Source organism: Erpetoichthys calabaricus, chromosome 3 (assembly GCF_900747795.2).
Source record: "Erpetoichthys calabaricus chromosome 3, fErpCal1.3, whole genome shotgun sequence".
Taxonomy (NCBI): Eukaryota; Metazoa; Chordata; class Cladistia; order Polypteriformes; family Polypteridae; genus Erpetoichthys; species Erpetoichthys calabaricus.
The window spans coordinates 272923822-272940771 of NC_041396.2; the positions used below are offsets into that span (position 1 = coordinate 272923822).

The window sequence follows — 16950 nt, forward strand, 5'->3', positions numbered from 1 at the left end:
TTCATGGTAATTAATTTTAACTAATGCATGACTTTGATTACTTAATAGACAGTTTATTGTATGTAATTCTGTTTGAAAGAGACTCTAATCAAGCTTTTTTACTTGCTGGCTGGGATAACATCCTTGGCCCAACTCCCTCTCCCTACATCCCCTTCTTTTTTATTTTTGAACTAAAGGTTTCGTTCCAAGTATCATCCAGATGAAGTGGGCAAGAGGAAGACAGAGTCCCACAGTGCACTGCGGAACAGACTAAGCGTCTATCTTTATCTGATGGAGAATAGTTGGTTTGAAAATATTTCCTTGGACATTGACAAAGCAACTGGCATTTTAAAAGTTTTGGATGCAGGTAAGTATATGCATATGTGGTAGTGAAATGTAAAGTGCCTGCTTTGTCAGATGGTTTTTAGTATATTTAATATGGTACTATGTTAAATATTCTGGATCTTTTAATAAAAAGATTGACAACTTTTCTTAAATCCACACTATTTGAATTATACCGTGTTTTCTGCCTGAAGTTCTTTTGTGTAGCTGAAAAGCATACCATACTAAATTATCCTCCAAGTATTTTTTTTACTTGTCTATGAATTCATATATACACACTGTTTTAGTGATGTGCTATGTCAACTAGGGAATCCATTCCCGGACGGTATATCCATTCCCGGGAATTCCGCATTTCATTCCCGGGAGTCCCGGGCTCCCAGGCACGGGCATCTCCCATGTGAACGGTTTTAGAACTACCGACACTTATATTGCAGTAGTTTTATTAAAAATGTTGACACAAATGAAAGACTAACCTTATCTACAAGCAGTTCATGCTGTCATATAAGTACATGTATCTTTAGTTGCGGTAATAAGAGCATAGAAAGCACAACGTCCTCAGAGTTGGCGCAGTGGTAGTGCTGCTGCTTTGCAGTTTGAAGACTCTGGAAGATTGTGGGTTCGCTTCCCGGTTCCTCCCTGTGTGGATAGCGCTTTAAGTACTGAGAAAAGCGCTATATGAATGTTAATAATAAATAATAATAAATTACGTGTCCAGCGTGCGGTCGTCCAGGCAAGAACACACCTTTGTGCAGAATTACACCAGCCACTGAGAAAGCACGCTCTGCCTCCACTGAAGTAGGCAGCACAATCATCAGATACTGATACACTTGTTCTAAACAACGTCCACGCTTACCGTTGCTCTGAAACACCGCCATTTCAGCTTTTACTGATGCATCCAGTTTGTTCTGTGATGGCAAGTTTCTTTACACAGATAATGCGGATGCAACAGACTGACACATTGCAATTTCAAGCTGCTGTTTAAAGCTGTTGTCTGATGAAGTGCAAGCTGCAGCAATGGTGTCACCTTAATTATTTTCAACTATAACTGTTATTTCTCGATTTTTTTTAAATTTTTTTTTTATACACAATATATATGCGAGCTTGGCCGTTTGTTTTCCCAGGAATTACAGGCAGTTTCATTCCCGGGAATGGATTCCCTAATGTCAACCTGCATATGCAAAAGAAAAAATATTTCCACATTGACTGATTAGAATTGCAACATTTTTGCTGTATAGCTTTCATTAGGGGTGTTTTTTCAGACTTTGACAGTTTGGGAAGAGTTATTTTTGCTATTAAATCAATACTCGGGCATTTCTGTCTTCCAATTTCTTCTTGAAAGCTGTGATAAAGATGGAAGGTGGGACAGACCATGATCTGCGCATCCTAGAGCAGCAAACTGAAGAAGAGGAAGACAAACAGGAGAAGGCGGGCTCAGCTGCAACAGACTCTCAGAAGAAAGAGGAACAGAAAGGGGTTGAAGGTGACCGAAAGCCTGTTGAGAAGGAGGATAAGAAAGAGGAAAAGGTGATAACTGCTATAGGCATGAGAATTTTTTTTTTTGCTGTATTGAAAATTGACAGTCCAATATGAAATATGGCCTTGTATCATGTGTTGTGTGACATTACCACATGACTGAAATGTAACACAAAGACAAATGAAAATGTTTTTCGATCAAAGCAAAGAATTCTAAAAATCCGATTAAAAATAAAGTAAAACTAAGGTATACTGTGACAAACTGACTACACTTTGGCAAAACTGTTATTCACTACATAATGATGCAAAGGTGAAAGTTATGTCCAGTTTGTGTGTCAACCACAATTTGAGTGTTTTGCGTGCACATGTAATTTAGTGAGTTTTTCATTCTTGGGCGAATATAGTGAAATTACTACCTTATTTCATAACTGCATCCACAATTGTTTTCAAATCAAAGTCAGTTGAGAGTAGCAGTGTACAAATGTATGATCATATTAAAACAGGTCTCATATGCTTAAACGCTACTGGGAGCAGGAAGCTGTACTTGATTTAGCTCTCATGTAAGAACGATTGCTCAAAACATATATCTTTTTACAGAAACGGATTCTGAAATGGGTATAAATTATAGCACGGAAGGATTTTAGAACAGTGTATCTTCCATTACCATCATCAGCGGTATTCTAGCATGGTTGAGAGAGAAAGCAGCCAAACATCCAATACCTGCTTCACTGGTTATATCCCACATCTCACTCTGCTACAACTTAACCCAGTGATATTATCCAACTGTAGGCAATGTTGTCACAGTGGAGAGGTTTCAGCTTCATACAATGTTCCTAGAAGGGAATATATATACAGGGTTCTTATGAGTCCTGAAAAAACAGGAAAGTCGTGAAAAATTAACAATCCAAAATTCAGTACGCTACTGAAAAGTCCTCATAATTCTAAATAACATTTTAAGCCATGGAAGTCCATATTATGTGGTAAATCATCTGCTTTTTGCCAAGGAAGTGCCCACATTTAATGACCTTGTGCACTAATATCACATTACATTTTGCTCTGTGTGCACGTGTTCATGTATTCAAACTGGTATAGGTATGTAGTAGCCGATACTACTCAGAGGTTGAGTTGAGTTAGCATTAAGTGATTAACAGTTAGCAAAGTGAATGAGGTGTTTTTTTTTTATTAGATATGTCACTAATAAACACCATGCCATGAAAGTGTGTTTAACTTGAAATGGCTGGAAAATGCTAATTACAAAGTTTGACTTCAGCAGGACAAATCTAACAAGCGTATGGTTGAAACAATTACAAAGAACTACAACTTCAGATATGAAGCAGTCAAAACAGTGAGATGGTGGTCCCTTAAATTCTTCCAGGGTTGGAAAAGAAGCAGCCCAGGATACTCACAAAATTATACTAGTGTAGTGAACTTTTAAAATTGGCAAGTAAGTTTAGATGAAGACCCCCTGTGACCTAGGCACCACCTCTTATCGTTAGAATATTATTAACGATTACTGTTGAGTAGACTATTCTTTCTGCTTCATTGAAAGGGAGTTCTATCAGCTTGTTTTTTGTAATAATGCAGGGGGAAAGTGGTGGAGAAGAGACAGAAGAAAAACCTAAAAAAACAGACAGTGAAGAGAAAGCCTCGCCAAAAGAGGAAACGGAAACTAAAAAGGTAACTAAGCAGTATTTTCTATTAAAATTTTAGCATTAGTGTTCTGAATTGTCATGACATTCACTATTTTGCAAGTCTTTCCATTGATGTTAGAATTACTGTATTTTTCGCTCCATAAGACGCATTTTATTTTCCCCAAAAGAAGGGTGGAAATGTCTGTGCATCTTATGGACCAAATATTGCATCACAGACCGTGATGTGTATTACCTGACAAAAGTTGACATTCAGGGGTAGAGGGCGACAATCAGCTGTTAATGGTGACAAAACTCACCATTACGTTACAGGCATTCTCTCTCTGTTTGGAGGAATGCTAGACTCGTTGACTCGGCATCTAATCCTTGCGTGTGCGTGAGTTACGAAATGTAAACAAAGGCAAGATAGCACTGACATCTCACCAGGGAGTGAAGTGAGTTCAGAAAACATACTCGGCAGACAGACAATGTTTTGTGCGTTATCGCTGAGTCCGATCCTGATTTTTCAGAATCTGATTTTGCTGAGAGTGATCAGGAAATCGAGCAAGAGAGTGAGGAACTGGCATCAGCTGATCTGACACCAGCCGATGCCGCCCCAGCTGATTGGCTGCCAGCTGAGTGCATTCGCGCAGCCGATGCACTTACGGCAAGGTTCGTGTGGGAAGAATACCCAGACATTGATCTGTGGGAGCCAAACTGGCTACCAGACTTCACAAGACAGCATGGCTTGCTGTTGGACACGACAGATTGCCTGCTGCTGGATTACTTCAGGCTGCTTTCTCCTGATGCTGCTTTTCAGCTACTGTCAGACGAGACAAACAGGTATGCAGAGCAATTTTTTGAATTGCGGGCTGCGCTTGCACCGCATTCTCATTTTTCAAAGTGGAAACCCACAACAAAAGACGAGATGAAGGGCTTTGTGGCATTACAAATAGAGATGGGACTAGACTGGCGATATAACTTCAGGGAGCATTGGTCCAAATGTGCTTTGTCCCGTGGTGACTTTGGACAGGTTATGCCGCGTGATAGGTACGTGCTCCTGCAAAGTAATCGTGGGCATCTGAACTTCATAAATTTTGACACTAGCAATGAGGAGTCATTGGGGTTTCCAGAAAACTAGAAGAGTGCTTGAACCTTAGTCTCTCCTCATTTGTTAATGACAGTGATGATGGTTCTTAATACCGCTGTTGACTTTACATGTTTGAAATATTATTGATCTATTTTATTTAATATATTAGTACACCATTTGGTTCAGAATATTTTTTCTCTTGTTTTCTTCCTCTAAACTTAGGTGCATCTTATGGTCGGGTGCGTCTTATGGAGCGAAAAATACAGTAATAAACTTGCCAATTGCTGCAGGAACATCATAAATGCTATTTAATTTGTAATATGCAGTATTCTTTATTTACTCAAGTTACTGTTTGAAATTACTGTAATATACATTTTCTCAACTGAATTACTATTTTTTATAAGTTAATAATTTTTTAGTCCTATAATTTTATCATCACTGTCCCTTGGGTTCTTGCTTTTGAAACATTATTTTTCATAGTATGTCTTTTGACTGGATTAGGTTAGCAAGAAGAGGAAGAGAAAGCATAGTGGTGATGATAGCTACGACGAAGATGATGGCAGTGCCTCAGAGTCAGAGTCTGAATCTGAAAGTGAGAAGCCAGCAGAGGAGGAAAAGGAAGAGGAGGAGGAAGAAGAGGAAGAAGAAGGAGGTTAGTTTCATTTTCACTACATTGATTTTTACATTTGTCTGTGTTGGGTTATATAGGTGGCAATCTACCAACAATTGTTTTATGATTGGTTTCTGAGCAGTCTAGTATCTAAAAGTATGTTGGGAGCGTTCAAACAGAAATTGTAAAATTTAGCTTTTTAAAAAGCAAAAAAATCGAAGCCTTTGCTATTAAAACCAGTTATGTTAATATTGGATACAGTGTTAAATGCTTATCTACTATGTACTACTTTGTATATCTGGTCATCGTTTTTGCTTTAATGCCATATATGATTTTGGTGATCTCTTTAATTTATTTCAAGCACATGCCTCGAAGCTGGCTTTCTTATTTGGCAGATTTAAAGGAAAAGAGGACACCAATTGCCTACAACATTTAAAACCAACCTTATGACACCTTTGGGATTTATTCATGAGAACATTAAATGAAAACTTGGATGTAGTTTCCACCAGATGCATCTTTTTAAGAATGCTTCCTTTTATTGATTCTAGAGTTGTCCCTCAGTCCATGCAAATTGTTAGTTTTAATTGTGCTTACTTTGGTTGGTAGTGATTAATGCATTAAAAAATGTCTCTGACAGTTCAGTGTTTCATTCTCCCTTCACACACAAACACTATCTTGAAAATTCAAGGACTGTGTAAACAAAGCCATAGTAGAATGTCCTGGTAACCTACAGAATGGTTTGTTTTAGGTCTGCTTATAAGTAAATTAAGCAGTAAACTTTGAGCCAAGTACACAAAACAACATTGTTCCCCAGCACCTGAGAACATTTGTTGTGGTGGGTCTCAAACTTTATTTTTCATTGCTAAACATTTTTTTTTCATAGTTGCCAGAAATTGTGATTTAATTTGATTACTAAAAACACCTGTCCCAGGGAAACGGGAGAGTGTGTTAGATTGTTTTTTTTTTATAGGTAGCATATTTAGAAGTTAGATCAAAGAAAGTATAAATCTGTTTTCAGAAGTCATTTGTAGTCCTACACTTAGAACGTCCTTCAGATAGCCTCTTTATGGCAGGTAAAGCATTTAATTTTTGTTAACATTAATGTAACTAGTGCTTCATTTTCTCTTGTCATTGATTGAATTGTCATGAATTTTACCTTTTGATTGCTGTGTTGTGTGCATAAAGCAATTAGCACTGCCACCTCATAGCTTCCTTCTTTATGTCAAAAATGCCCGTGTTAGGTTAATTGTTCAGGTATAAATGTGTGTGTTTATTATCTACTTACAGTACATTCCATTATTTTAAATTGTTGCAGTAATTTACAAATGGTATAAATTTTGTGTTCATGGGTATTGCAAAACTTAACAGTTGCGTATTATTTCTATTTTAGAAACAAGTGCACCTACAGCTGCTGAATCAAAAGAGAGAAAAGAGGAGGAGAAGCCAAAAGAGAAAGTGAAAGACAAAGAATCAGAGCCACTGCCGCGTCCTCTACATAAGACTTGTTCAATATTCATCAGAAGCATTGCACCCACCATCTCCAAGGCAGAGTTTGTCTCAGTTAGTATATATCTTTTTTTTCTCTCTCCCCTTAATGAATTTCCCCATATTGCACATTACCCTTGGTGCTGTAACAATAATTAAAAGTATATTATGGCTAAAAGAAATGTCATATTTAAAAATATAAATAGAGAAACATAATGCAATATAAATATAAACGCATATACAAAGTCGAGTAACATTCTAAAATAGCAACCATTTTCATGTGTGACTTGAGAATAGTAGAATTGTGAAAACTGCATAAATTAATAGCCAAAATTAAGAGGACAGCAGATGTGTTGTGTTTAGGAAACTGGATAGGTGTTAGAATGTACAGTACATTATATGGGTTTTCAGAGACTGAAGGAATTTGAATTTTTTGTTCTGATGGCGGAATAGAGGTGGCAGTTTTGAGACTTGAAAACGTCATGTAAAATGGGTGGAATTATGGTATAGCTTTAAGAGTTGCTTGTTAAGTTAATGCCCCAAAGGTCAGTAACAAAATGATGAGTAGAAAGATAAATTTTGTGAAAAGGCATCTGTTAGAGTCCATCAATAAAACTTTTGTCTGCTTTCAATAATCTATAGTTTATTAAGTCCTTTGAATTTTAAATTTAAAATATGTCATTAGTGTCTTCTAAACTGCGTTGCATTTACACACACTACAGTTAATTTACTGACTAGAGAACATTAAAATTTTGATAAATTCATCGTTAAACTAAAACTTTTTCACTTATTTAGATTGTTGCTAATGTGTTGACTTGAGGAAAAGGAAGTGGGAGAAGTTCTCTGCCAAAATAAAATCTAGACTTAATCTAGTTGTATGCGCAACAGAAGTTGCAAGTTCAAGAACAATTTTTCTTGTCCATAAGGATGAGTGATGGGCAGAAAAGAAAGTGGGCCGTTGCCAGATAATAATAGTTGTTGCAACATTTTCAAAAATGTTGCTTCTCATCTTTTTTTTTTTTTTTTTTCCCCCCTCTCCCTAGCTCTGCCGTCGCTTTCCTGGATTCATGAGAGTTGCTCTTTCAGATCCTCAACCAGAGCGAAGGTAAGTTTTCATGTATTGAGAACAGAAGACATTTGTATCAGCTGCACATAAATGTGTTGCCAAATATGTAACCTGTAATTTTGTATTTTTTAATGAAACAGGAAATTTAATTTTCGTAGTGAGCTTAAACTACTGATTATAATTCTTTTTTTTACATCTTCCAATTTCTTTTAAGTTGCTTACAGTGGCATGCAAACAAATCCTGTAAAGTTTTTTTTTTTTTTTTTTTTTCTCCCATATCTTAACAAAAGTATATTGTTTTAAGAACACTAGAGGATAATTTTAAAAATGATGTAGAAAGCAATTCACCATGTGCTTATTGCATCAAATTCTTACAATCATAATTGGTTGCTCTCAAACATGTGCATATCTTAAGATCATTATTAGAGTGTACCTTTGACCTCTTTATTTAAATACAATTAATAATTCTTTCATTGTTGACATTTGTATGTTGCTTTTCTCTCTGCTAGAAGTGTTTCACAATATTGAGTTAGGAGCCATTTCAGCCACCACTAATGTGCAAGCTTCTGATTACGATAAACTGTTATGTTTGTGAAAATATGAATTGTGAAATTCTACAGGGTGTTGTAAACCTTCAACAAGAGGTGAAAAATACAGCATAAAGCTGATCACAAAGAGCTACAGGAGAGGTGTATTTCAGTACACAACATATCCAAATCAACAAATCTGCCTTATGACACCAGTAGAAGCACACTGAAGGCCACCTCGTATCCACCTTCTCATGGCATGTCTAAATTATTAACTAAAGGAAATTAATATTACTGTCTAATTGGAAATACAAACATGACATACAAGAATAGCCTCACCGTTTTTTTTTTGTTTTTTTTAATTTAGACTGTTTGCTGTTATCGTATTTAGTGAAGTAATAATCAAAATGACCGATATAGTACTTCAGAAACGTGTTGAACAAAGTAGCTGTATCTTCTGTTACAACGAACATTAAAATATACATATTAATATTAAGCTTCTGTTACATTATGCTACTGAGCTCCTGAACTGATCATGGCAATTTTACATCATTGCTGCCACTGAGGGTAACACCATTCATTGAGGAGAACCTTCGTCCCCACTAAAGACTTGCTTTACTGAGTTTTGAGTAATTGCAAAGGCCACTTTTTTTCATTTATTAAATTTGATCACTTTTATCTAAGTATTTTTGAAATGAATATTAAAATGCATACATGATCACACAACTTTTCATGGGGTGTACTAACAAATACTGTAGCAAAGAGGGAGTTGACTGAAAAAGAATTGATTCTTGCATTTTGTTTTTATAGCATATAATTGTTGGCCATAATTTTACTTCTGCACTGTCAATGCTAGGTTTTTCCGAAGAGCTTGGGTAACATTCAAGCGCAATGTTAGCATCAAAGAAATCTGCTGGAATCTACAGAATATACGAGTAAGTTTTTTATTTTTGGGAGTTTTTCTTTCTTTCAATACCTTTTCAACACTGGTCATTAACTGAATTCATAAACAGAAATTAAAGTATCAGCAAATTACTTAAAAATTTGTTTTTAAACAATGCTTTTTATACATCTTTGCCATCTGAGCCAATAATTGTGGAGGAAATTGTGTGTGTATATATAGATGTATGTGTATGTGTGTATGTACAGTGCATCCGGAAAATATTCACAGCGCATCACTTTTTCCACATTTTATGTTACAGCCTTATTCCAAAATGGATTAAATTCATTTTTTCCTCAGAATTCTACACACAACACCCCATAATGACAACATGAAAAAAGTTTACTTGAGGTTTTTGCAAATTTATTAAAAATAAAAAAACTGAGAAATCACATGTACATAAGTATTCACAGCCTTTGCCATGAAGCTCAAAATTGAGCTCAGGTGCATCCTGTTTCCCCTGATCATCCTTGAGATGTTTCTGCAGCTTAATTGGAGTCCACCTGTGGTGTATTCAGTTGATTGGACATGATTTGGAAAGGCACACACCTGTCTATATAAGGTCCCACAGTTGACAGTTCATGTCAGAGCAAAAACCAAGCATGAAGTCAAAGGAATTGTCTGTAGACCTCCGAGACAGGATTGCCTCGAGGCACAAATCTGGGGAAGATTACAGAAAAATTTCTGCTGCTTTGAAGGTCCCAATGAGCACAGTGGCCTCCATCATCCGTAAGTGGAAGAAGTTCGAAACCACCAGGACTCTTCCTAGAGCTGGCCGGCCATCTAAACTGAGCGATCGGGGGAGAAGGGCCTTAGTCAGGGAGGTGACCAAGAACCCAGTGGTCACTGTCAGAGCTCCAGAGGTAATCTGTGGAGAGAGGAAAACCTTCCAGAAGGACAGCCATCTCTGCAGCAATCCACCAATCAGGCATGTATGATAGAGTGGCCAGACGGAAGCCACCCCTTAGTAAAAGGCACATGGCAGCCCGCCTGGAGTTTGCCAAAAGGCACCTGAAGGAGACTCAGACCATGAGAAAGAAAATTCTCTGGTCTGATGAGACAACGATTGAACTCTTTGGTGTAAATGCCAGGCGTCACGTTTGGAGGAAACCAGGCCAATACCATCCCTACAGTGAAGCATGGTGGTGGCAGCATCATGCTGTGGGGATGTTTTTCAGCAGCAGGGACGGGGAGATTAGTCAGGATAAAGGGAAAGATTACTGCAGCAATGTACAGAGACGTCCTGGATGAAAACCTGCTCCAGAGCGCTCCTGACCTCAGACTGGGGCGACGGTTCATCTTTCAGTTGGACAACGACCCTAAGCACACAGCCAAGATATCAAAGGAGTGGCTTCAGGACAACTCTGTGAATGTCCTTGAGTGCCCCAGCCAGAGCCCAGACTTGAATCCGATTGAACATCTCTGGAGAGATCTTAAAATAGCTGTGCACCGACGCTTCCCATCCAACCTGATGGAGTTTGAGAGGTGGTGCAAAGAGGAATGGGTGAAACTGGCCAAGGATAGGTGTGCCAAGCTTGTGGCATCATATTCAACAAGACTTGAGGCTGTAATTGCTGCCAAAGTTGCATCGACAAAGTATTGAGCAAAGGCTGTGAATACTTATGTACATGTGATTTCTCAGTTTTTTTATTTTTAATAAACTTGCAAAAACCTCAAGTAAACTTTTTTCACGTTGTCATTATGGGATGTTGTGTGTAGAATTCTGAGGGAAAAAAAAGAATCCATTTTGGAATAAGGCTGTAACATAACAAAATGTGGAAAAAGTGATGCGCTGTGAATACTTTCCGGATGCTGTGTATGTATGTGTATATATATATATATATATACTGTATATACACACACACAGGTTGGACAGAGACAACTTTTTTATAATTTTGGTTCTGTACATTATAACAATGAATTTTAAATGAAACAACTCAGATGCAGTTGAAGTGCAGACTTTCAGCTTTAATTCAGTTGGGTGAACAAAATGATTGCATAAAAATGTGAGGCAACTAAAGCATTTTTTGAACACAATCCCTTCATTTCAGGGGCTCAAAAGTAATTGGACAATTGACTCAAAGGCTATTTCATGGGCAGGTGTGGGCAAGTCCGTCGTTATGTCATTATCAATTAAGCAGATAAAAGGCCTGGAGTTGATTTGAGGTGTGGTGCTTGCATGTGGAAGATTTTGCTGTGAACAGATAACATGCGGTGAAAGGAGCTCTCCATGCAGGTGAAAGAAGCCATCCTTAAGCTGCGAAAACAGAAAAAACCCATCCGAGAAATTGCTACAATATTACGAGTGGCAAAATCTACAGTTTGGTACATCCTGAGAAAGAGAAAGCAAGCAGTGGTGAGCTCAGCAACGCAAAAAGACCTGGACATCCACGGGAGACAACAGTGGTGGATGATCGCAGAATCATTTTCATGGTGAAGAGAAACCCCTTCACAACAGCCAACCAAATGAACAACACTCTCCAGGGGGTAGGCGTATTGATATCCAAGTCTACCATAAAGAGAAGACTGCATGAAAATAAATACAGAGGGTGCACTGCAAGGAGCAAGCCACTCATAAGCCTCAAGAATAGAAAGGCTAGATTGGACTTTGCTAAAGAACATCTAAAAAGGCCAGCACAGTTCTGGAAAAACATTCTTTGGACAGATGAAACCAAGATCAAACTCTACCAGAATGAAGGCAAGAAAAAAGTATGGAGAAGGTGTGGAACAGCTCATTATCCAAAGCATACCACATCATCTGTAAAACATGGTGGAGGCAGTGTGATGGCTTGGGCGTGCACGGCTGCCAGTGGTACTGGGACACTAGTGTTTATTGATGATGTGACACAGGACAGAAGCAGCCAAATGAATTCTGAGATGTTCAGAGACGTACTGTCTGCTCAAATCCAGCTAAATGCAGTCAAATTGATTGGGCGGCGTTTCATGATACAGATGGACAATGACCCAAAACCTACAGCCAAATTAACCCAGGAGTTTATTAAAGCAAAGAAGTGGAAAATTCTTGAATGGCCAAGTCAGTCACTTGATCTTAACCCAATTGAGCATGCATTTCACTTGTTGAAGACTAAACTTGGGACAGAAAGGCCCACAAATAAACAGCAACTGAAAGCCGCTGCAGTAAAGGCCTGGCAGAGCATTAAAAAGGAGGGAACCCAGCATCTGGTGATGTCCATGAGTTCAAAACTGCAGGCTGTCATTGCCAGCAAAGGGTTTTCAACCAAGTATTAGAAATGAACATTTTATTTCCAGTTATTTAATTTGTCCAATTACTTTTGAGCCCCTGAAATGAAGGGATTGTGTTAAAAAAAAATGCTTTAGTTGCCTCACATGCAATTACATTTTATGTAATCGTATTGTTCACCCCACTGAATTAAAGCTGAAAGTCTGCACTTCAACTGCATTGGGGTTGTTTCATTTAAAATTCATTGTGGTAATGTACAGAACCAAAATTAGAAAAAAGTTGTCTGTCCAAATATATATAACTGTATATATGTATGTATGTGTATATGTATATATATGTGATTGTGTGGCCTACTGAACCAGACCATTTAAAGGCTCAGGACACCTTTTGCTGGTGTTTTAGGTTAATTAGCCGATTGAAGTGTAACACCATGGGTCTACAATATTGAACTTTTTCACCATATTGTAATTTTCTGAGATGGGTTTGGGGTTTTATTAGTTATAATCCATAATCAGCAAAATGAAAAGAAATAAACGCTTGAAATGTCACTCACTCTGTGTGTAATGAATCTATGTAATGAGTTTCACTTTTTGAATTGACTTACTGAAATAATTAAGTTTTCAATGATATTCTAATTTGAGATACACCTGTATATACATATGTGTATAATATAAGCGATCCTCCGATTAGGTTTTTTTAAGACTGATACCGACTTCATGTTACTTGATCAACCGATTTCAGGTAGTCCCCTTGTCCCTTTAAAAAACATTTTACACTAACCTCCTGGATAACCTGATGCAGAGAAGTTTTGTGTCCAATATTAGTGTTATAATTAGACTATAGACCACAGGTGTTAACTGTTCTTTTTATTAATAAAATTAAATTGTGTAGGCTTATTGTTCAGTGAACATAAAAATGCTAAAATAGATACAATTTCCTTACAACACATACTTTAATAAAAGCAAAAATACTTACCCACCAGTAATGGCGCTCGTGCAGTGAATACACTTGACTTGAGCATTCATAGTTTTCATACTTTCTCTGCATGTTTAGCATTCATTTGCTCAGAGGTTGATGCAGGAAGCAGCTCTTCTTTTCTCCACCCTAGCGGCCTGCTTCTTCTCTTCCTTCATCGGCATCTTTTTCGCATTAAAACTGATTAAGTCAGTGTCTGTGTTGTAATTACTCAGTACATTTTCTTTAGTATTTCACTTAAGCTGGCACTTAAGTCTTCATTCTGCCTCAGAAATGATTGAAGATATGACGAGGTAGGGGAAGTGACGGCAAAGGTGGTATGGATGAAAATGGCGCCCGTACACATATGCTGTATGGCCATCCTGCTGGCCGCTACCGAAAGTTGATTCTACAATAAAATAAAAATGAAAAGAGGAATAATCTTGGAGGTCAATCATCACTCCAGAAGTGAATTGTAGACGTCACGTCGTATATGTGTACCACATTTCAGGTCAATAGGCCAAACGGTTTGCGAGCTACAGGTGATTTAACATCCTGGACAGACAAACAGCCATGGTAGCGTGTTATATATAAATATAATATAGCATTAAAGATAAAGTAAATGATTCTCATAATTACAAGCTGTACTTACTTGAAATGAGGTTTAACAAGTAGTGTTCACCATTTCTCTAAAGAAAAAAAATACATAATCTCAAACAATCAATTAATTGGTATTGACAATTAAGTGCTGTTTAAGTATAAATATACATATACTTTCAGGTTTTAATCATTTTTAATCATTAATTGCACTACAACTTTTGGCTGTTAAAATACACATTTACTACATTTATACAGGTGTTTTTTCTTCAATGTATCAGGTAGACATTCATAATTTTTGATATGTAATTATAAATATGGATTACCATTTCAATTATGTAGTACTTGTTTCTTACCAAAACGTTTGACACGCAACAACCAATAAAGTACAAATCTTTAAAAAAGTCTGTTTACTAAACAGCAGTTTCAAATTTGTCTGTTTTTTCAATTAAAAATGTAAGCTGCCACTCTTGAAACAAGCTTGTTGTCCAAACTGAAATGGGGTACGTTTTTAATTTAAAGGGCAAAATAAGTTCAGAATTCGTGATTACTTCTTCAATTTCTTTTTCTCAGTTTATTTCACTTTATTTAATGTAAAGAGACTACTATTCCAGTTGCCTCTCTCTCTCATAAAACAAGCCTCCACTTGCTGCTGCTTACTTACATTGCAGGACGTTTGTTGCAAAAAAGACGCACGCTGGCCCAACTACCATAATACCTTGCAGAAACTATCAGTACAACTAAATTACCATAAAGCTTAGAAAATCATTGGCTGAAAATATTGTGTTTTGTAACTTCCTGATCACCAAGTTTTTTAGTAGACGATTTAGATCGGCAGTCAATTGATCTGAGCATCTATTTTGTGTGTGTAGATATTGTGTATGCATGTATGTATATATGTATTTCCTAATTCACATATTGTCTGCTAAATGTCAAATTTAACTGTAAAAAAGTGTCGTGTTATACCCCTCAAACTCCCACCACAGCACTGAATCAAGCACTATTTGAAATTACCTGATATGTCTAACACCAGCTCAGTTCATCTTGCTGTCAAAGTCTGACTTTAGTTTCACTTTTCATTTACTCTCAGTTAAGAGACTGCGAGCTAAGCCCAGTTGTGAACAGAGATCTGATCAGAAGAGTCCGTCATGTTAATGGGATCACCTTGCATAAGCAGATACTGCGCAATGATATAAAACTTTCAGCAAAACTGATCCATTCACTAGATGACCGTGAACAGCTGTGGAGGTCTGATGAAGAGAAGAGTAATGGGGGAGCAATAGAGGTCAGTCTGAGATCGCATAGTAGGAGTGAATGGGTAAGAGAAGCCAACTCTTACAAGGATTATATTCCAGTTTTGATAGATTAATTAAGGTGTCCTTAATAGCACAGTTTTTAATTAATGGAAAATTTGAACATCTGGTTTTTAATTAAAAATGATGCAACACCATCTTTTCTGTAATGCAGAGCAATTATATTTGTAACTTTTTGTTGCACATTAATATATCTATAGTTAATATTATGAATGTTATTTTTAATATGAGTAACATTATGTAGTCCAAATATGATCTTGAGAATTTGCTTTCTAATTACTGTTGGATGAGACTATTGAGATTTTTGGTTATAGAGTAATACATTTTAAAATATTTAAATTTCTACTGTATATTTTGAATAGGTAATTCATTTGAACTGTCATCTATCTGTTTTAGGGCAGCTGCCATACAGCTGGTTTTTGGTATAAGAATAATCCATAATGTCATTTTAACTTTTCCCCCCCCCCCCCCCAGCTTCCAGCACAGAACCCTATCCTAAAAAATATCACAGACTATTTGATAGAGGAAGTAAGTGCTGAAGAGGAAGAGTTACTGGGCAGTAGTGAGGATCAGCCTGAGGATGGTGTGAAAGAGGGAAACCCTACTGAAGTGACTGTTGAGCGAGATGAAAAACTCATCAAGGTCTGTTTTTTGAGGCATCTATATATTTTGGCTTTCATCAGGTTATTCAAAGTCGTGGTATCTTTTGGATTAAACCCTATGATATTTAAAACAATAAAATAAAATAGAGCCAAACTTAATGTACCTAATTAGCTGAAATTACACCATCAAACTTGCTATGTAAGTAAGGAATAAAGCTTTATTTCTGTTAATTTTGTCTTGATATTAATAGTATGACAACAGTTCTATAAAATTGACAGCACAGGAAACTATATATGTAATCTATAATATCACCACAACATTTTATACCAACCCTAAATCGCAGCACATTTAGATTTATTTTGGGGTGGGGGGATGGATGGATGGCTGGTGTCTAAAACTTTGGAGTCAAATCATAGTGGTCCAGAAACCAGATAGTGTATATTATGAATAAACTTCATCTCCCTTTTGGGTTTCAAGCCTCACAGTGTTGAATTACAAATTTAAAATACCCTAAATAAACACTATAAAAAGAATAACAAAATATCCCCAGCTTTGTTTGATTTTTGCATTCTGAAAAGACAACAGGACCAGAGGCCCATTGGAGTTTTGAAGCAGTTTTGCCAAGAAGAATGGGCTAAAGTTCCAGATTAAATGTCTGTAATGCCAGTAGATACCTAATTTGCTGCCAGAGGTAATCCTAGCATTGTATTATGATACCAAAATTTCAAACATTGATACGATGCTAAAAATATTGTTATTCAACACTATCTTCCATAACCCAGACAACATATACAGTAATTATATATAAAGATTAATTATAAACATTTAAGTAAATTGCAATAATTCTTTATGCATTAAAATCTTAACATTAATGGAAACAAGTAATAGAAATTTGTTAAGTGAAAATATTTCAACTTGTGCAATCTTTTGTAAAACAATTAAATGTAAAGAAGTTTAAATCTAAAAATATATATCCAAAATGTTTATTTTAAACATTAAAAGCAAATACTAAGGTAGCACAATGAAATGTTATAAATTTCATTCATTGAATAAGTATCGCAATCTTTTGTTAACAGTATACCTAAAATATTAAACATAAGTAAATATTTGAGTAGAAAGAAAAATTAATGTCTTTGGTGAA

General features: G+C 36.6%; 1 protein-coding gene across 3 annotated transcripts in view; it reads left to right on the forward strand.

The window, feature by feature from the left end:
* The window catches only part of srrt (serrate RNA effector molecule homolog (Arabidopsis)), a 48854-nt gene that overhangs the window by 9696 nt on the left and 22208 nt on the right, over window positions 1–16950 (forward strand). For 2 of the 3 annotated variants that reach the window (XM_028798297.2, XM_028798298.2), the window contains exons 6-14: window positions 177–346; window positions 1661–1845; window positions 3379–3471; window positions 5014–5164; window positions 6513–6682; window positions 7651–7712; window positions 9057–9135; window positions 14984–15178; window positions 15681–15848. In XM_028798297.2, the coding sequence (XP_028654130.1) occupies window positions 177–346; window positions 1661–1845; window positions 3379–3471; window positions 5014–5164; window positions 6513–6682; window positions 7651–7712; window positions 9057–9135; window positions 14984–15178; window positions 15681–15848 (1273 nt within the window). Of the gene's footprint in view, window positions 1–176; window positions 347–1660; window positions 1846–3378; window positions 3472–5013; window positions 5169–6512; window positions 6683–7650; window positions 7713–9056; window positions 9136–14983; window positions 15179–15680; window positions 15849–16950 lie in introns of all 3 variants that reach the window. The other variant, XM_051925296.1, reaches the window with a different exon arrangement.